Source organism: Ixodes scapularis, unplaced genomic scaffold, assembly GCF_016920785.2.
Source record: "Ixodes scapularis isolate PalLabHiFi unplaced genomic scaffold, ASM1692078v2 PGA_scaffold5__190_contigs__length_132052651, whole genome shotgun sequence".
NCBI classification, from domain to species: domain Eukaryota; kingdom Metazoa; phylum Arthropoda; class Arachnida; order Ixodida; family Ixodidae; genus Ixodes; species Ixodes scapularis.
Window position 1 is genome coordinate 100,895,996 of NW_024609880.1, and position 21,519 is coordinate 100,917,514.

At 43.8% G+C, this 21,519-nt stretch overlaps 1 protein-coding gene across 1 annotated transcript; it reads left to right on the top strand.

Moving 5' to 3' along the window:
• The first annotated feature begins 320 nt into the window (after positions 1-320).
• LOC8042776 (eukaryotic translation initiation factor 2A) lies at positions 321-20,659 on the top strand. Its single transcript, XM_040222351.3, has 17 exons — positions 321-371; positions 767-836; positions 932-1,006; positions 4,984-5,102; positions 5,225-5,321; positions 7,499-7,581; positions 7,896-7,996; positions 8,316-8,433; positions 9,012-9,128; positions 9,835-9,903; positions 10,834-10,935; positions 12,083-12,257; positions 14,842-15,005; positions 17,213-17,391; positions 18,608-18,718; positions 18,865-18,930; positions 20,534-20,659. Exons 1-17 carry the CDS (start codon positions 344-346, stop codon positions 20,591-20,593), a joined length of 1,734 nt encoding a protein of 577 aa, XP_040078285.2. The 5' UTR covers positions 321-343; the 3' UTR covers positions 20,594-20,659.
• The last annotated feature ends 860 nt before the right edge of the window (positions 20,660-21,519 follow it).

Sequence of the window (21,519 nt, forward strand, 5' to 3'; positions counted from 1 at the left end):
GGATGAACTTGTTTTGTGACGTCAAATGCTTACCAATGCTTGCAAAACTTACGCGTTGTTGTTTTCACGTGACTAACCTCTGCATTAACTTCACTAACTCTTCTTGTTAAAAAATTGAATAAGCGAACACACCGAATGCTTTGTTTAGCGAAGAAATACACAAATCAACGAAACATTAACGGAAAATTTTCACTCTTATAACTGTAAGCATAAATTTTTTCAAAATAACTAATTTAGCTCACAGATTTTATAAATAAGCTCTAAACATATTTTATTTCTTCTCTTACCTCCTCCACTTTCCGTGCACTTTCCCCCGTGAAAATTCGCGAGGGGTCTTTTCAAAATGGCAGCGTCCAGACCGCTTGTCGCTGGTAGGTAGCATTCCAACTTCTAAACGATTTTTCTTCCTAATAACATAATTTCATTGGCATGCATAGCTGTTTGATCGGTGTAAGTTATGAACTTGTAGCGTTCTCAAGCCCCTACGTTTGCTTTAGTGATCAGCAAACAGGAATTTCACGTTGATCCTAAAGAGATTCGAGCCGGCACATGCACGCTCCGAGCTAGTTTCTGGGCTGTTACCAACTCTTGTCACGAACAGTTACGTGATTTTGCATGTGCGTGTACGGTTTGAGTGTAAATTTTAAGGTGGGAGAGCTTGTCCATATCCTAAGATCGATGTTGTGCCTTAATGTGCAACGTGATGCGGCATATGGACTGCCTCTGATATCTGACGATCTTTTCATGTGTCATGATTTCCTTTCAGTTCGTGGTACGAATGGTGTGGCACTCTACCACGGTCAGCCGGACTACTCGGAAGTCAGTGGATTTCGCAGGTGAGCTCCTGTTTTCATCGTAAGCGCCCACACTTGTCACCGTAACCTAACCCCCCCCCCCCCCCCCCTCTTTTTTTGTTTTCAACCCCTTTTAGGGACCCAACACGGAACTGCAGGGTCATCGCATTTAGCAGAGATGGAAAGCTTCTAGCCTGGACCAACGAAGAGGTGTAAGCGTCATAGACCCAAGTGTAACTTGGGTCTATAAATGCTCAACTGCATCTGTTATTTAACTTTCTGATACTCAGTTTCAGAATCTGGTCTATAGGGAGTATTCACCTGCGGATTATTTATTTATTATTTACAAGAAACCCTGCAGCGCCTCAGTATTAGAGCAGGGGAGTGAGATAATAATACAATCATTCAGACGTCAGTATACGTCATCACAGTACACTTCACCAACAACAAAAAAAAAACAACAAAACATCCACACATTATAACCTTTTTTTTTTTTTCACAGTGATACTATATCAGCGGGCACACACGTTTGAACTCATTATGACAGGATGTTTACACGTTAGCATAACACTCTTCAATAATACATGTACACATTCACAATTCATTCAAGAGTTTTAAAAAAGTTTCATTATCAACCGATACCATATCTGCAGGCAATTAATTTCATTTGCCTATCGCTCTTGGAAAAAAAGAAAACTTAATGTAGTTTGTCCGGCATTTTATTTCATGTATTTTCTTGCTATGATCCTTCCTATTTGAGATGTAATGAGGCTTTTTCAGGTATACAGATTTATCAACCCCAGTTAAGTTATTGTATATTGCATGAATAAGTTTTAGTCTGCGTTTCCTGCGTCTGGTATCAAGATGTTCTATTTCAGTACAAGCTTTCATCTGCGTTGCACTTTCAAACCTAGAATATTTGTTAAGGATAAACCTTACTGCCCGATTTTGTACACCCTCAATCTTATCTATCAAGTATTTTTGGTGCGGATCCCGTACGGCGCTTGCATACTCTAAATGTGGTCTTGCCAATGCACAATATGCTGCTTCTTTTAGAAGTTGGGGTGCTGTACGCAGGTTTCAGATAACTAAACTAAGAATTTTACTAGCCTTATTCAAGATCATATCTATGTGATGATTAAAGGCCAAGTCTTCAGAAAAAATAACTTCCAGATATTTAAACTCTGACACTTTTGTAATGTAATGTAATATTTTATTTGCTCAGGAGAGCCACGGCACTGCAGAAAGGCAGGAGTTCGTACCAAGGAGGCCCGCGGTGCCGTGTCTAGTGATGGTGATTATGTGATGATGTAATGTACAGATGAAAGTTATGGTGTGTTAGGCCTAGCAGCAATCTTCACGGTGATGGTCTTCGCGGTGCTGCCATGGGCTGCTTACTTCTGGTAGGCCGGTCTCAAGCGCCTGGAGAGGGCTCTTCGCGTGCCATACTTGCATACGAGCCGGCCGAATTACCGGCGGCGCAGGGAGTCCAGCACCCCCGCAGAGGTTGGCGCCGGTGTTGGCCAGGCGGCGGTCTTTACGAAAGTGGGCCTTGGAGTGTCCCAGCTTGCGGTCCAGCTTGTAACTGGGCAGCGTGAGAACCCCCTGTCGATCGAAGACATGGTCTGTGGCACTGGTTTGGCTGGCCTTCTGACGATCGAAAAGACATGTCTTACGCCCAGGTGGCTTCTTCTTTACACTTAGACTTTTCGAAGGGGGTCCCTTCCAATATTGTAAGATGAATCAATACTACTTTTTTTTTTTTTTACTAAAGGTAACATGAACGCATTTTCCTGCATTTAAACATAGTCTCCAGTTCTGGCACCATATACTGATACAGTCCAAGTCCTGTTGCAACTGTAGTACATCGTTGGTAATTCTTATAACGCTGTAAATAATGCAGTTATCTGTGAATAGCCTGATATTAGAAAGGACAGAGGATGCTATATCATTAATAAAGATTAAAAATAAGAGTGCCCCCAAAACAGATCCCTGAGGGACACCCGAAGTTACGTCCACAAATTTGGATTTTTTCCCCCCTAAGACGACACATTGTTTCCTTTCACTTAAGTAATCTTTTATCCATGCGAGTACAGTACTATCAATATTAAGTGTGCTAATTTTATGTAACAACAAATCGTGCGAAACGGAATCAAATGCTTTACGCAAGTCGATAAAAATGGCATCAGTTTGTAGCCTATTTTCCGCTGCACTAACCAGATCATAAAAGAGTTCTATTAATTAAGTACTGCAAGAAACGCCCTTACGAAAACCATGTTGGTTTGGACAGAAAAAAAAGATTATCTTATGTGCGAGCCGCCTCGGTGGCTCCGAGGCGAGAGCGCCGGCCTATGGATCCCCAGGTGGCGGGTTTGAATCCCGACCGAGGTGCCCTCAATACGACGGAGGCTTAATGCGGAAAAGGCGCCGTGTAACCGAGCTTTCGGTTGCACGTCAAAAGATCCCCAGGTGGTCCAAATTAATCCTCAGTCCTCCGCTGGGGCGTGCCAGATGCCCGTCGTAGGTTTGGCACGTAAAACCCCCAAATTTGATCTTGCGTGCGCCTTGCGCCCGGTGCATTCTGGGTGCACCGCTATGTTTGGGTCTGACAGCAGACCGCAGACAGCTGCACCTCCACAACTGCACCAGGACCAGCTGCACTACTCCGCAAATCTATTTCTGGTTTCGGTGACACCGGAATTTCCAGGGCCAGTATGTGCCAGAAAAATTTCCAGCACCAGAAAGAAGAGGAGAGCAAGCTTACGGACTCTTGTTTGTTTAAGATCCCAAGAATCCGAACACACGAGTGCGAGAAAGCACGGTTGCTTTCTGTGAGGAATGGCTTGTGCACATCAACCGGAATGACTTCGACGAAGATGTTGACAAGTACCGAGTGTGTTCAAGGAACTTCGTCTCTGGTAGGTGTTGCTTCCTTTCGTCGAACATCAGTGGTAAGATTTCCACAAAACTCTGCCCGTTGCTGCTGCTCATCGCGACGTGCGTCGCTTCCATGTGGAAATTTCGACGAACCGAGTGGCAGCAGGTCCTGTCGCATCGTTTGGAATTGATGAAAAAAGGGCCTTTGGGGAGCACAATGAGAGTGTGATTCATTTTGCCTGAGCAGCGGCAACAAAAGGGTGACAGAAACAAACTCATGAACATAGATTTCTTTCGATGCCGGTTTTCTGCTGCTCCTGCGATAAGCTGACATTCAAGTTTCTTGAGCACGTTTCTTTGTCACGATTGAACTTTCGCCTCAACTCTAAAGTATGAACCACATATGAGCGATTCTTCCAGACGAAGTGATGCAACAGGACCCGCTGTCGTTCAGTCCGTCGAAACGGTCAAAACCACATGCAAGCGACACACTCCGTGATAAGTAGCACCGACGGGCGAAGTTTTGTGGAAATCTTGCCGCTGGTGTCCGACGAAAGCAAACAGTGCCGACACTGACCCGAGATTAAGTATCTTGAACACACTTGGTACCTGTCGACATCTTCGTCGAGGTCTTTTCGGTTGGTGCGCGCAGGTCATTCGCGTTGCCTTCTCACGGAAAGCGACCGCACCTTCTCGCACTCCTGCGTTCGGACTCTCGGGATCTTGAACAAACAAGAGTCCGCAAGCTTGCTCTCCTCTTTCTTCTTCTTCAACTTCGACTGTGTGCGGCAGCTGACCATCATGCACGACACCATACTGGTGCAGCAAATTTGGGATGTCACTGAAACCAGAGAAAGATTCGTGGGGCAATGCGACCGGTCCTGATGCGGCCGCGCGGGTGCGGCTGTCTGCTGTTGGACCCAAACAGACCCAAAAATGGCCATGTACCCAGAATGCACCGTGTGCAACCCGCACATAAGTCGCAGGTGTGTACTCCCTCCACCTTTCATCGTCTTCTCTAGATTAGCTGTATTTCTACAAGTTCTAAAATTGGCTTCGAGGTTTGTTTCAGGTAACCATGATTGCATATTTCCATGACATTTATTGCAATAATGCTAGCATAAACAGAGATACATACAGTATATTGGAACCGAGGGAGAGAATATGTGACATACTGGGACACTTATTTTTTGTAGAGATAGCATTCGATTGGAATTTTCCTCCGTTGCTTGCTGTCAGCATCACATGAAATGAAATTTTTTTCATGTTAGTTTTTTTGGTGTAAATATATATATATATTTTTATGTTTCAGGGTGCAAGTTGTCTCGCTGCCGTCGTTCGAAAAGGTCTTTGAGGTTGCAAAGCCCAAAACACTTTACCTTGACTTCTCTCCAAAAGGGACCATCTTGTGCACGTGGGAACAGTACGCAGGTGACACCAGAGATCTTCCTTAATTTTATGCAAAACTTTTGTGACATTCTTTTTTATGACATGCTTTGACAACTTGTAATAAAACCAAGGCTGAAACCAGAGCTCATGAAGTGCTTTTGCAGGCTCCAAAGAAGCTCCGGAGCAGCCAAACCTACACATCTACGACATTAAATCAAACAAGTGCCTGCGCTCCATTGTTCAAAAGAAGCAGAGCAGTTGGTAAGTTTTCTTTCTGACATTTCACTTCCTCCATGTGTGATGCCATATTTCTGTAATAGGGTGCTTTATTCTTATGTCACTTCTAATTGCAACTTCCAGGACCTAATAAAATACATCATACATTTTTAAAATCTTTTTTTATGAAGCCGGTTGCTTTGATTAGCTATGGATACTGTACTAAGAAACAGGCAGAAAAACTGGCAGGGATTGGAATTGGGTATTCAAAAAGAAATCCTAGGCAAAACTTCGGTAGAGTGGCTCATACTTCTCATGCACACTTAGCTAGTTGCTTTGGAGTTACTAATGCTTTGCCTACGCGCATATATCAGGGGTGGAACGGCTGCGCCATTTGCGCCATTTTGCGCCATACGCATTTGTCTGCGCCATCCTGCGCCATGTTGCGGAAATTGCGCCACAACCAATACCTGGCGCCATGATGCACCAAATCGCAAAACGTGCGCCAAAAAAAAAATAGTATTTTGTTTTGGTTTCGGTTTCTATCGACTCGATTGGCAACAATGAGCGCGTTTAGCTGGGTCGATCTTGCAATAATTTTATCTCTTTATTCTCCCTGTGTACCCCGAATCTTGAAGCGCGCGAAAGAAATCGGAGGTCTGATTTCAAGCACTACATCACCTGCTACTACTCTTCAACCATAAGCGGCTAAGCAAGTCGGCCGAAGTGAGGTCGAGCCGTTAAGCGTCAGATTGCCTCGGGCTCTGCGGCCCGGGATCCGGACGTCAGCCAGTTAAAAACAAATGGGCAAAAGATTCCTTTTAGTACTTCATTGTTAGAAGCTGGAACCGCATTCCCGCAAGAAAAATCGTGATTTGATAACTTCTGAAACGCGGCCCAATCCGAAACCTTGCCGGCCAGCAGCTCTCACGCAAGCGGTAGATCTGCTCGGCGTACTTTAACCTTGTTCCTTATTGCTTCGAATACGATAACTCCGTTAATCGTAGTCTGCTGCTTCGATATTGAGTTGCCCAATAGGATAAACTCAAAATTTGTTTACCTGTTCCTTCGCGCACCTGCACGCCCGTTGCTTAAGCACGTCACGTGGTTCACACGTATAATTACTATGTCGAGCACGTGTGGGTTTTGCGATAAGCAATGCTGCTTTGCATTCTGAGCTGCTGAAAGCCAGTCAGAAGATATCAAGGGCGCTATCTTCAGAAACATGTGGTTATTCCCTGTTGGTTCTCATTAAGGCTCACACAGTTTCAAGTTTTCGCATCCTTCACAATGTCATCCGATCTAACGAGGTCCCTAACCGTGCACTCGTGTTCATATGTGCTGCTAAGCACAATTGAAATTGCTCCCGTGCTTGACTAAAACTCCAGCTGAAATGCAATGAAAACTAATCTGAGCTGCTCCTAACCTGCTCCGAAATGTAGTTTTAGCTGCTCCCAACCTGCTCCAAAACAGCTGTTTCAGCTGCTCCCGTGGCTGCTCCAAAGTACATTTCGTGAGTTCCACCCCTGATATATGCAAGTGTTTTTTTCAAAACAGAATGGGGGTCCATGCACGAAAAGTAGAATGTCGTTTTGAGTTGGCGTGCATTGAAAGAAAAAGTGTGCTTGTAAAAATGGAAGCCTAGATGCATAGGTGCATGACAAATCAGTTATTGTTTGATATACACTTCCAAACAGTTAAGTTTAGGTCAATGAAGGAAGCATTACACAATATTAAAGATAATTGGCGACATAGAAATAAGCTGTCCCTGGGTCTCTTATTGAACTTGGCAAAGGCCCTTGGGACCACTTGACATGCAGTGTTACTGAACAAGCTCAGAAACAGTGACATTTGATTAGTAGTCTTTCATCTTAGAGTATGAGGAGTTGCTTGATTGCATGTCACTGTCAATCACATTGTTTTGTCCAAGTTAAGTGTATAATGTGGTATTCCTCAAGGGTCAGCTTTATGGGCTCAATTATTCCTAACAAGCACACTTTATGTGCATTCAAAAAGCATAGGACCCAATGTTTTCTGTTCTGAATCTGCCATGTGATGCATTTGCTGACGACTCCGTGTGTTCTGTTCTTACCTGAGATGGGGCTGTGACTTTGTCAGCTGCATTTTGCCTGTTTTCCACCCTAAACTGGTCAGCAGGAAAAAAAAAAAATCGGGTATAAATGAAAAGAGGTATCAACTGACAATTCTTATTTTTCAAAAAGGCAGCTTCAGTGGTCGGATGATGAGGGTATCTGCGCACGAAACTTGAACAATGAGGTTCATGTCTACGAGAGCAACAACTTTGGTAAGTTGGATCTGTTTGTGTCGTTTCCTTTGGGCGCTGTTTTCTTTTAACCTTGTGTTTCGGAAGCTAGTAATTGTTTCCAAAGACATAATCATTCTATAAGAAGCTATTTAAATAGCAATTTATGGAGTGTCGCTCTCTGAGAAAGTGGTTTGCCAGAGAACAACTGACAAAATGCTTTGTAAACGATTTTCATTCTGCCTTCCCATATGGACATTACATTCTTTCTGAGCATTCAAATTGTTCAGCATTTCTATCGTGGCCATTGCTGTGCAATAATAACTCACTGTGTGTGTGTGCGTGTTTTTTTCTAGAAAATTTCAAGCACAAGATTCACCTACAGAAGCTAGCAGAGTACAGTCTCGCCCCGGGAAACCAGCCACATCATGTGGCGTGCCACGTGCCAGGCAGCAAGGTACCCACGACAAGCCCTGTCCCACGTCATACATTCTGCACCACCCATAATTTCAGCATTGCTGTCCGACATCACTGCTGAAACCACAAATGGTCTCGGCGTTCGTGGTTTCTTGCACTACATTCTGCTGCCAGTTACGAAAAACAGGACAAGCTCGTCCTTTAGTCTTTCCACTTTAGCAGAGTGAAGGCTGGAGAAGAGGCGAGGGAGAACTTTCTCCCTCTCCAACGTTTTCTCTGAAAAACTGGAAAGAGTGAAGGAGGAGCTTGTGCTGCCTTTCTTTGCCTGCGCCAGGGTATATAACACATTCTTCATGCAGGGCCAGCCCTCCTTTGTTAGGGTCTTCAAGTACCCTAATTTCGAAGGACCAAACGCCGGCATTGCAAACAAAAGTTTCTACAAGTCGGACAGGGTGGACTTTTACTGGAACAAGAAAGGTGGGTGGTTTATGCACCTTTCCAGTGCCTTCTTACTGCCTCTTTAAGGGGGGATACATACTACCCAGAAAAAACAATTTCTGCAAAAAAAGGTTGATTTTGAAAAATGTGATATTTATATCCACCAACATCTAGAGAGTATTCCCAGAAAGTTTTATTAGTTTACACTGCATAGTTAATTTTATATAAATTATTCCTATGAGCTTGTATTTTTATTTTTGTCATTTTTCATGCTCAAGAACTAAAATTTGGACAAAAAATGGAAATCCCAAAAAACAGTACTTGTGTTTATGTGGCTTTTTGTCATGAAAGAAGGTATAATATAGACATATAGCTCCATAGCTATCTGCTCTGAACTGTCCTAAAGCAATATAACACATGAAAATGACAAGTTTATAAGTAATTTCAGAATGATAGTTTTCCTACGCAGACACGCCCACTTTCATCTTTGACCATTTTTGTTCTTTGAAGCGCCATGGAGTGGGTTATCTTTTGGGATATTATGGTATGCATATTTTTGTAAATTGACTTGTATACAGAGGTTCTATTGTGTAAAGCATAAAATGTCTCCTTTCCAGGAACTGGTCTGTTGCTCCTCACCAGCACAGAGGTGGATAAGACGGGAGGCTCTTATTACGGAGACCAGGGCCTCCATTTCCTTAGGACAACCGGTGACACTGCCATGGTGAAGCGAGGTACGTACCTCGCTTCACTTTGCAATCTTCTATGTAAAGAAAGGAAAAGTCTTGCACGAGTCCTTGTTTTTGAAGAGAAGCAATGTCTCGTGCAAACACATGTGTTTGAGCCTAGCTCAGCCAAACTTGCTTGCAAGTTTGGCTGTGCTGAGCTATTTGTACCTTTGAACTGTGAGACGAGAGTGAGCGAGTGAGGTTTTGACTGAGGAAGGGAGAGTTGACAGTGCAGCAGTCGGTCCCAAAAGACTGACTTCTTTCTTCTACTGTGCCATACACAGCCATACTGCAGCATTGTAGTCACACTTTGCAGAACTACACAGGGCCTCTCACAGTGTTGTGTAGAGGATTAGTCTTATCCTTATTGAGTCCTTGAAGTTATTCAAATTCATTCAACCCTCTCATTTTGTTTTCCTTACGCTGTTTTCATCATCTTGAGACACTAAAGAATCAACGGCACTACTGCTATCTTGGGGGCTTTCCAGTAAGTTTCTGTCTTTTAACGCATAAAATCTTTTTCATAAAATTAATAAATCTTTTTACGGGGGGTTTTCCAATAAACAGAGCATATGGAAGTCACTGCATCAGAACCTGACCACAAAGGAGTGGACTAATAGACCACGCATGTGTCCTGTGTACTGTAAAAGTGATTGGTTGGTGCTGCATAAGTTTGTAAGTGTACTCAAAAAATGTTTGTTCTCTCTTGCAGGCAAGGACGGCCCTGTCTACTGTGTGGAATGGAGCCCAGAATGCGATCACTTTTGTGTTGTCTATGGATGTATCCTTGTTGGCTCACTCTGAAGTTCCAAATGCTTTTCAAAAATGGAGGAAATCATATTTGACAAAATTGGCAGCCTGTGCTTGCTCAAGTTGCATTTATGCTCACCTCATGCATGCTTCCTGGTGTAATTACCTCTTGTTATTTTTTTTACTTTTTATTAGCCTAAGAAATACAATTGGATACACCACGACCATGGTGGCATAATGCGTGGCTTTTGCCAGAAACGCCAACTTTTTAGTATTATTTTGAAGTTAATATTTCACCTCAGTTTTTGTAAAACCAAACAATCTAATTTGCAAAAAAAGAAAAAAAAAAGCTTTTTAAATCTCTTTTATTGTACATAAAAAAAAAATAAGTTTTATGTGTCTTTGGGTCATTCCCCTTCTTATACTCCGTTTCACCTTCAGTCCGAGCGCAGTGGACGCCACGAGCCATCCCAGCCGATCCAGCGCCGGGAGAAAGTCGCGTGACCTGCCGGTGGGGCGGGGCGACACAGGGAGCTCAAGGTCGCATGACACTCCCTCAACGCCGCATTGGCTGGGATGGCTCCTAGCGTCCGCTGTGCTCGGACGGAAGGTGAAACGGAGTATAGTTTAGCCTTAAAGTATAATTCACAATCAAAGTAACAGGTCACAGGTTGATTGCAGATTTGATAGTGAATTAAAGTTTCGTGACTGACTTCGGGCAATATTGTGAAACTGCTGGAATATAAAAATTCCTTTAATAATTTAACCTGAAACTGTAATTCACTACTGAAATAAAGAACTAAAATATTGATTGTGAATTTGATAGTGCATTATAGTTTGATGGCTGGCAGACTCCATTTGGCAACATTATAAACTACTTCATATGAATACCTAGGCAGTATTACAGCATTTGTCTCCTTTGAAATCGCTGTCCATACTTTCCTTAGCGTCAACTCTCCAGTCATGCCGGCGAAAGCGACCCTGTACAACCTGAACTGCGACCCCGTGTTTGACATGGGCACTGGCCCCAGGAATGCAGTTTACTACAATCTCCATGGCAGCCATATCCTTTTGCTTGTCGGGTGTGAATTTAGGGAATTGCATAGAAAACTGTTGTGTGGCATAGTGTCTATACATCGTTTAGGACAGTTCGACTCCAAGTATGCAATGTCGGGTGCACTGGGAAATGGCTTGAAAGGCACCTAGAATTTCTTTTGATAGGGCACGACCCCCAAACAAATGGCACTGTTTTTGGGCTTTTTTCTGGTCAGAGAGAAACGACCATGATCCAGGTGTTTTTTTGAGAAGAGGTTCTTGACTGACCCAAAGTCTAGCTTTTTCAGGAGCACATAAAACTTCGGTTGAAAAACAGGGATTGGATATTTCATGAATTCTTTCTCGGTGAACTATGTTTCTTAGTTGTTGTTGAAATTGAACTAAATTCAAGAGGTTTGATACGGCCTATTTGTGAGCTGTGCAATATAAAAATTTGGAGAAAAACGCTTGGCTCGCACATCCTCTTAATGTGCCCATTCCCAATCTTGCTTCATTAAAACACTGGAGGTAAACAAAAATTCTGCCTCTTATTGTATGACTAGAGAGGTCCAAAGAGTTAAACAGTAAGCTGTTTCAGTGTTTGCAAAGACAAATTCCCTTCTCACATTTACTGTAAACACTATATGCCACGAGCACAAGGTACTCTAAAGAAAGTTAACTTCACTGGTGGGAAAGTTAGCTTCACCGGTGGCAAGTTGAACAAATGTTTAGTGGGCGACTGGTTAAGAAATCAGTAGATGCTCTGCGTCCGTCATGAGCTCTCTGCCTTGATAGCATTTTGTGGAATGTGCAGCGAAAACTGTTGGAAGGTGAGCGCTTTGCAGGAGGTTGAGCTTCTACTTAATCCTTCGCCTGTTACCGACTGCACTCATTGCAAACGTCAAACCTCGTCCCTACTCGTGCTTTGCTCGCTCCTTTCCCATCCTCGGGTTAACGGCGCCCGAGAGTAGGTCCTTTCTAAAAAGAGCGCCTTAAGACAGGGACAGAAAGTAAGAGACACAACACACAGCGCTTTGTGTTGTGTCTCTTACTTCCTGTCCCGGTCTTGAGGCGCTTATTGTCAAAAGGAGCAATGCACCAGCTAGCCCATCTGTCACTGTTGAGTACCGGGTGTCGGTCGTTCGTTGTGAGGCCCTTAACCCTGTTCCCTGCACTGCTCATCCTGGCCGGCTTTGGGAACCTGAGGGGCAACGTAGAGGTGTGGGACGTGAAGGGGCGCAAGCAGGTGTCCAAGAGTCAGGCCGCCGACTCCACCCTGCTGTCCTGGTGCGCCGACGGCGAGCACTTTCTCACGGCCACCACTGCCCCGAGGCTGAGGGTGGGCAACGGGTGAGACGACTCGTTATGAAACATAGAAAAGAAGTTGGAAGAACCCGTCTTGCAGAGTAGGGTTAGCGGGATAAATTTTGTGAAATAAGCTTAAGGGGGGACATAGGCCTAAATTTTAAATTTTTTTGAAAAAATTCATTTTTCAATTTTAAGGTTTTCAGCTTTATAAACTTATTATACACCCTTACACCAAATTTGATAACCATACGCCACATAGTTACGTTGATATAAAATATTTTCAACCCATTGTGAGGCAGTAACAAAGTAAAGGAGTTCAATGTTCCAATGCATTTTTGTCAGTTCCACTTTTTGCTGCAAAATTCATACGAAGGAATCTTTTGTTCGGAGGTAAAAGTATTTGGATACCACAATCAAGATGTTTCTGAACTGAAATTTACTGGGGAATCGGGCTATCTACTTTATTTTGTTTTAAGTTGAAGTCCTCAGTGATAAAAAACAAAGTTTTCAAAAATTGACATTAGACACATGCATCTAAAAATTTTGAGGTAATAACTACTCCTAAAATATTTACATTTGAGGTATAAAAGCTAGATAGCCCGAAGTACCACATCCCCCACTTTATATTCAAGCAGTCGAAACAGCGCTTAATAACTCCATTTGCATATCATAGATTTCTTAATGAAAAGTGACACATCATCTTATGCAGGTATGTAAATTAGTCCTAGGGAGCTGAAAGTTTACACAGTACACCTACATCTGAAGCTAAATCTCCCCTGAAAATTTCACTTTGATCACTTGAGTAGTTCAAAAGTTTGACCTCTAGCCAGTGTCCCCCCTTAACCGAGCGATTTTTTCTGCGGACCGATAGGTGTGGGAGTGAAAGGTTAGTTTTCATCAAGGAAACACTTGATTTCAATGATAGTTGAAGCAAATGAAACACACCAGTCTGTTTTGTATGGCTTCAAATGATGCAATTAGTGAAGCCAGTCCAGGATCCCAAATAGATGATGCATACTGTAGGTTTGATCATACAGGTGTTTAGTACAGTATTACTTTTAGTGATTGTGCTGCTAATAAGAAGTTTCTTTTCAAATATCCCAGCATGCAATTTGCATTGTTGGTTACATTATCTATGTTAGATTTCCATGTTAGTTCAGACGTGATATGTACACCAAGGTACAGAGCGCGACACTGTTAGTGCGAACAAGCGATCGCCGTTTTTTTTAGTTTTTCTATTTGAAACCAAGGGATGTCATCCAAGTTATTGTTGCTATGGAAGAGCTCATTTAGTTCTATAATGTAAGCGATAACATTTTGTGCTCGCTAATACTATTTAGAAGTAAAATGCGAAAATGCGCCAATGTCGTGTTTGCGCTAACTGTGTCGCGATGTGTACTTGTACTTTGAAACCAACTGTAGTGCAACTCCTTGAAAATCATAATCTGCAGGTGGTGTCGTACATTGGGATACGCTCATAGATTTACATTTAGTTAAGTTTTTAGTTGCATGGACCGTGACTCGCGCCAAAGTGATACTGCGCTGATATCATTTTGTTACTAGTTTGAATCAAGGTTATTGGTTATTTCACAGTATAAAACACAGTCATCAGCAAATATTGAAATGTTTGATGAGATATGAGATTGTAGGTCTTTGATGTAGATCAAAAATAGCAAAGGACCTAAAAGGCTCAAGGTACACCTAAGCAGTTCTTATGAGTTGTGAATGCGAAAGCATGCATGTCATTCTTCCGCTCCCTTATTTCGTCTGCGGCGTACTAGCGTGGGAGGCCGAGCGCATGCTCTCCTCGCCGCGTTGACCTCGGCAGTGGAGCCACTGCCTCACTTGGCGGCCAGACGTTTCGTTTTACCGGCGCGCTGGTGGCGTGGACACACAGCGCCATGGGATGGCAGTCATTGAAACTGACTGCAGCAGCCAGTGGGAGCCTCATTCTTTGAAACTATGACTCTCGCCAGCCAATGGAACCAAAGCCGAAATCCATTAGATTCGGCTTCACTGCGCTTCATTGGAAGCGGGGAAACTAGGTGCTGTTTGGCTAGGCTTTTTGCGCTGCTTCAAAGCTAGGAGCCATCAGATCACAGTTTCAATTGGACAAAGGAGTTTAGGGGCGGTTTGATGCGGCTTCAAAGCCGATGATGTCGGCTCGCTCCATGGGACAGTTAATGCTTTAGCATTAAACTGAACCCTGTAGGACTCCTGAAGTAACAGAGACTAATGCGGAACTGTAATTATTGATGGTAACCAGTGGTTTGCGGTTTGTTAGGAAAGAGTGTATCCAGGTGAGAATGTTAGCATCAACATTTAGCTTACCGAGTTTTAATAGAAGTAGTGTGTATTTTGTGAGACACTTTATCAAATGCTTTTGAAAAGTGTAAGAATATGCAATTCATACTCGACCTCCGGTCAAGTATTGTGTGGAGGTCATTGTGAGCATTAAGATACTTAATGGATCCTTAATTAATTACATCAGCTCCCGCACCAAAAAAACTGACCTTTGGACGTCGTTCCAGCTTTGTGCGGTCTTTTTGCTACCCTCAGTGTTCTTTAATTAGAAATGGATTTTCGCATCTGGAGTACATCTTTTTGTTTAATTGGCTTTCCCCAGATACAAGCTGTGGCACTACACTGGCAGCCTGCAGCATGAGGTCCTGTGCAAGGAGAACGAAGAACTCTGGGACGTGCAGTGGCAGCCCTTCCCGCCACAGGCCTTCCCTGCCAAGCCTGTCTCCTACAAGCAGGTGTCTGGCATCGAGTCGTCACAACCACAGGGTACTGGCATCAACCCTGTCGTTTTTACCCCTTTTGGCACGGGCCTGCGCTCTGGTGCGAGGCTATTCTCAAGTGTTTGAGATTGTAACACAGGTACTCAAGTGCTTGTGTATGCAGAAACCTACTGGAGATATTTAGCTGTATAATTTGACATTGTTTGCGCTACGCATTAGGTTGTGGAGTGCTGCTTTTAGAGTTGAAAAGAAGCTTCAAGTGGATTCTTACTTAAATGAACCACTGCTTTCTCTAACATCATAAGGGCTGCAGAAGTCAATATATATATGACCGTTAAATACCGGGGGAGCGCGCGCCTAACTTTCACTGAAAATTTGATTAATCTAGACATGGGCGCTTGTCCGGTGAAATCGGGTGCTTAACGTATAATTTTCAGAATTCCCAAGTTTAGGAAATTTTAATAGTGGGTGCTTGAATAAAGTGGGTGCTTCTGCGGTATTTTACGGTAGTGTATGTTTGAACCAATAATTTCGGAAGCCCCGGTCACTGCAATGCCACTCGTGGCAACTACCGTTTTGTTGCTCCGAAAGTTGACATTGCTGTACAAGGAAGAGACAGTAGCAGCGACACGGGCTTGTTTAATTGAACCATTTGTTAGTCTTCTGTGAGAAACTGTCCCTTAAATAAATTTACATATATTTTTCTAATTTTTGTTTGTTAGGAAAAGAAAATATTTCACTTTGTTTCTTAGTGAGTGTAGAACAAAATGTATTAAAGGTGGAACGAGTCATTAAGTTATTCCCATCAAAGACTTATGTTATGTCTCATATTCTCTTTCACGCAGAACAAAATCTGAGAAAACTGAACGATTAATTTAAAAGTGCACGCTGAAGATGTGCACAAAGGACTCATTTGAAATTTGTTGCTGTAAAAATGTTACAACATTTCAAAATGCCCATCTTTAGAAGTTAATGCACTAGACCCTTTTCATAATTCAGTGCCATCTAGTAGCTCTAAAAGCAGTTTCACTTACAAGGAATTAATGGCGGTCGTGAAACTTTTTTGCCGGGCATCGTCACTTTTGCACGCAAATGGCAGATGAGAATTGGTTCTTTGACCCCCTCATAATTTCTTGATTTGTTTCAGTTTCGAGGGTGTGAACATGAGAACTGACCAGCACAAAGCGGCGACCCATAAGCCTCTCGATTGAACTTTTGCCATCAAAGGTCTTCAGAGCAAAACCTGTGCCTAGAAATTGATTGGACCACATTTCGAAATTAATGCTTATGCAGCCGTTGTAATTTGTGCGTCGTGTTGTATCGGCATCTCGAACGAATGGGCCTCGTATATCCTCTGCTCGGTAGAATCTTCAAGTTCTTCTTTCATTAGACTCAAGAAGGCCGCCATTAGTTTGGCACAGATGCCATACTCTGAGATGATGGCAGTGATCAAATTTGACAAATCGAATTTCAAAAAGGGGTCCATTCTCCTACAATTCGTTGATGCATGCACTACTATGAATTATGAAAGAGTGAAAACTTGAGTGAGTTTGAGATGCATGGTGTCGTGTTGGCTGCCGGAGAGGGTCAACGTCTGGCCCAAGTCGTCGGAAAGAGTCGCACTAGGCGACCGAGACCAGCAAAGTACAGGCCCCCTTTATTTGCCCGCTTCATTGTACTATATACTCCTGAGGCGCCCGGCAACCGCCGCAATCTTTCTAAAGCAATGACGTCGCTCGTAGGTGATCGGATATCATTTTCAATGCCGGAAACCTACAACCGCGTCCACATTGCGAGCCGATATGGCCCGCACCTTGGGACAGAGTGTCTGGTTAACACTACACATGGCAAAATGAAAACGGCGCGAAAAGAGACAAGCTACAAGTCAAAGAAATGTACCTCAGCAGACAGTACGAGCCGAGACACACAATTCAGTCTTTTTCTGCACCTGCAGCCCTCACAAGCTCTACTATCATATCTCATTTTTGTCGAGTAGTCCAAAATGTGGGACCTAAACTCCGCATTCGATTCCTAGTTTAGGACACGACTCTCTCGAAAACAGACGGGCACGCCGAAGAAGCACAAAGGACCATTTCGACTCATGTTGTCCGCGACAGTATGCCTCAGGTGCCGTAAAAGTGCACACGCCGGCACCTGGCGTGTATCCTTTTTCCACCATTTTCATTTTGCCGTTCTTTGTACTGATCTCCCGAATTTGGAGATGCGCAAAAGACGGGGTCGCTTCTGTTGCAGCGTCCAAGCAGGTGTACCGTCCCCCCGGGGCCAGGGGTCAGGCACCCTCGTTCAAGGTGAAGGACGACGAACCCCCCGCGTGCGGCGACAAGGCTGCCGACGCAACAGCCGTCCCCAAGTGCGCTCTCAAGAACCAGAAGCGAAGGGAGGCCAAGAAGGCCAAGAGAGAAAACGAACAGGCAAGTTGGTTTTTCTGGCTTAGTCATGGATGCGCGTCTATGCCAAGCCGGTACCATGCTTTGTTTCATGCGACGACGGACTGCGGCGGACGCTACGGGCCATCCGAGCCAATCCAAATCAGCGACGTGCTAAGCACATAATAACATGATATGATTGTGTCGCCAGATTGGTTGGCGACGCAATCTCCCAGCGTCTGCCATGGTCCGTCGTAAAGTGAAACAAGGTATGGTCTCGAGGGGGCTAACTCCCTGATGTTTCAGCAAATGGCGCCTTTCTTTTAGCCAGAAGTGTAGTAGCTGAGAGAAGTTGCAGCATGGTGTGGTGCTCATGCTCTTTTGGATAAAAATGGTAGCTGGTACAGGTATTTCTTCGATCCAGATGCCTGTGCTCTCTTGTAGTTATATTCTTGATCTCGACCTTCAATAGCTAAAAGTAATTAATTTAAAGCCCAATGTGCAAAAATAATTTTCCGCCCGACTGAAAGCTTGTTCTTGTTTCCTTCTCGTGGATGTTGGGTGTTGTTGTGAAAACATTCTTTGTTTGGTCTTTCCAATCTAGCAGACCATGAGCGCTAGATTTGGAAGGCCAAACAAAGAATGTTTTAACAACAACATCCTCGTGCTATCCTCCTCTTACCCTAATCCAGTGGGTGGGAGATTATCCTTGCAAAAGGGGGAAAGGTATTTTCTTCTTTTTGGAACAGAGGGTGAAATTGTGCTGGTTTTCTGCTTTGCGGTCCTACGTCGGGCCTCGATCCAAAGATCCATGGTCTGCTTCAAGAATGACCTGCAGTTTTTGCTTCCAACCCTTTGAATTTTGCACATTTCTTAGCGTTCAGGTGACAGCTATGAAATGCTATGAAGAACATATATTTTGCAGTGATTTAATCTTCTCACTGTTTGCAAACAGAAAACAATAGCAAAAAATTGGTCATGAAAATATGTCCTATTATCGATTCAGGAAAATTTGTCAAGTATTAAACCCGTAACTGTACCATCATATACACATTTGCAAGTACGGCCTCAGGGCGTTGCCATCTTACTCAGTTGGGGTGCTCTTGGGCCCGTCATAATCCGATTAGGATGCCTTGCTAAGGCATCGTAATCGGATTATGACGCGCCCAAGCGCACCCCTACTGAGCAAGATGGCAGAGCCCTGAGGCCGTACTTGCAAATGTGTATATGGTTTTAATTTTTGCAACACTCAATATTCCAGGGTGGAGACAGTCCCGTAAAGGCTCCGGCAGCAGTCCAGAGGGTGGCCGAAGCGTCGGCACAAAACACGGATGAAGTTAGCAAGGAGAAGAAGATAAAAAACCTGAAAAAGGTAAGGAGAGCTGAAGTGTCCCCACGGATCTTCGAAAACCTGGGAAACCTTTGAATATGAAATTGCCCATTTTTTTAATAGCTTGGAGACAACTTCAATATCAAAATATGGTCCTTAAAAACTGTTCTGGCTCGTCCTCATTGCAGAAATTGGACCAGATTGCCATCCTCAAGGTGCAAGTTCAGAGTGGGAAAACTCTGGAAGCTAACCAGGTATGTGTTTATAACATCCAGTGCTGTCTGCTCTGCTTTTGAAGGTGCCATCGGCCAAATGCTAAACAGAATTTCACTTAGATATGCCTACCATGGTTACAGCAACAGTGGCATTTTTGTAAATAAATTGATGTTGTAGGGAAGCTCCTGCTACACTTAGCTATAGCGTTTTTTAAAAGCCATATTCAAACAATACTGGTGAGGTCCGTTTAACATGGCTACATGTTTCAAGAGGCAAGTGGCGGTACAGTGCTCAACATGAAACGGATCAGCAGAGCTCGTGACTTTGTCACGTACGTGCGTAAGAGGCAAGCAGACAGCTGCGGTTTAAATTTTCTGCACAACCCATTGATTGGCGATTACAGCAGGCCACGAACTTGTAGCACGAGCGAGTCTTTTTTAATGAAATCTCAATACGACGCTTTAGTGTTTTCAAGCACCTTGGTCAAGATAAACTCGTGCATGCATACCTAATCCTCGAGACTTTGGAAGGAGAAGGAAGATAAAAAATACATCTGTGCACAGGTGTGCGTGTCCTTTTTACGTGACTTCTTTCTCTTTTCTATGATTTTGGGCTTTAGCTATGTTTGCGATTCATGGGCTTGCCTATGCACCCAACAGCCCACCCAGTGACACTGGATGGGTTGTTGGGGGTCATGTACCAAGTGCAAACAGTTTCTGCACGATCGGCTCGGCTGTGTGCACATGCAACTTGCGGTGCACCGAAACACACCGATGGTGTATCAGGTATCCGAGGCAATGCATTTCACAGGCAAGTTTTGTACCACAGAGCACTGTACACTGAACGCATTTTATGGCATACACTCGCAATGCTCGCCCCGAATGTAACTAAATAAAAAATGACCACATCTCCACGTGGTGAATGATGTTGATTGGGGCGAAGCTCTGGTCATGCTTGTCTGCGTAGACGCTGAGCCGCAGCATGCCGAGCCTTTCGTTCGTTTTCATCCATGTCAGAAAGAGAATGTGTGGTATGGAACGTGGTTATATAGGTATTTGAGCATTTCACTGCAGGGCCCTCTCCTGTATAGACGTTGAGCGGCTACATGCAACGTTTCGTCCACGACTTCCCCAGCTCGAGTTACTATTACATCTCAGAGCCCCCCCTCGTCCCGCAGTCGTGGCCGAGTGGTTAAGGTGATGGACTAGAAATCCATTGGGGTCTCCCTGCACAGATTCAAATCCTGTCAACTGCGCAAATTTTTTTTTTTTTTCGTTTTTTTTTTGTTTTACACGAGCACGTGAGCTCACGAGCACGAGCACAAGCAAGATTGATGTGAGCACGGACGCCGGACGGACAAGGCTAGACCCTAAGGAGCTTCGCCCCTAATAAATAAATTCTCGGGAAAGGTCAAAGGGTCGTGCTTTCAGGTGCGAGTGTGCCATTGGCACTGGAGAAATAGGCCTTCGTCCACGGTTAGGTTGCTCTACTATTTGTGAGAATTCTTGGGATTTTAGTCGTGCGTGCACTAGGGTATAAATATTAACCCGCAGTAGGTTTAATTGGCCCGGTATTAATTAGAGGAAGAACACACCATACTATATTATGTAAAATACTTTTTGTCGCCGTCTTTTATTTTAGCTGGAGAAGATCAAGAGGGAGAAAGACCTTTTGGACGAGCTTGAAGCACTCCAGCTGTAAAGGCGGCCATCCACAAAACACAAAGATTGTTACTAGGTCTAAGTGTAATAAACTTATTGAATTTTGTTTTAGTCGTCGGCATGTTGTTTTGCCAGAGCTTTTAAGCAATGCCTTGCTTACAATCATGTCTTTGTAAAAAAAAAGTTGAAAATGCTACTCTAATGTGGCGAGTTATACGGCCAGGGAGACATAATATAGGGGGCTAATCATCGCAATAAGACGAACAATCAACTGAACTTTGTTACTTAACCTTTTAATTGGTCATAATAAACATATGGTTCCAAAAAACCGCTCACTAAATTACCCAAGCATCAAAGAGAATGTTGGGAATGTAGGTACATGCACTGCACGTGCCTGCCTTCCCTAAAGAAAAGGTTGGAAGTAAATAACAAAACTGAAGCGTCCGTGAAACGCATGTGCAAAGTTCCGTTTGTTCTATATTTTTGCTTTTGAACAGTTGGAGCTGAAAACGCCAGCGCGTGTTACGTTCCCGGCATTTCTTTTTATGCTTGGGTAATTCGGCAGAAGGTCGATTAGAAACTTGCCGAATGTCATTGAAAACTACTAAATCTGCGTTTGTACACAGCCAGCTTTGTGCCCTTGCTAAGTCTTGCAAACACTGCAAGATTTAGCAGCGTTTGGAGAGTGTTCAAACGAAAAGGAAGTTGGGAGAAAGTCTGGAGGAGCCAGAACAGCAGGTAGCATCACCAATAGCCTGCATAGTGTAACTTAGCAGAGGTTTGCGGACCCAAAAAGTCCAAGAGAGGATGACGCAGTTCCAGAGTATTGCCATGAAACCTATGAACATGGCACCCTCGGAGCAATATTACGCACTGCCGAGAATCCGTTTCATTTGGTCCATGCTGCAATGCTTGATTACTAATACCAGCTTCGTGTCTGTGTACAGTAGTAGCGTCTAGTGTAAC

Bases quoted from the DNA above. Each gene is read 5' to 3' on its own strand.
- LOC8042776 (XM_040222351.3), top strand. From the start codon at position 344: ATGGCAGCGTCCAGACCGCTTGTCGCTG. The intron at 1,007-4,983 runs GTAAGCGTCATA...TTTATGTTTCAG, and splicing joins GCCTGGACCAACGAAGAGGT to GGTGCAAGTTGTCTCGCTGC. The intron at 17,392-18,607 runs GCAAGTTGGTTT...TCAATATTCCAG, and splicing joins CCAAGAGAGAAAACGAACAG to GGTGGAGACAGTCCCGTAAA.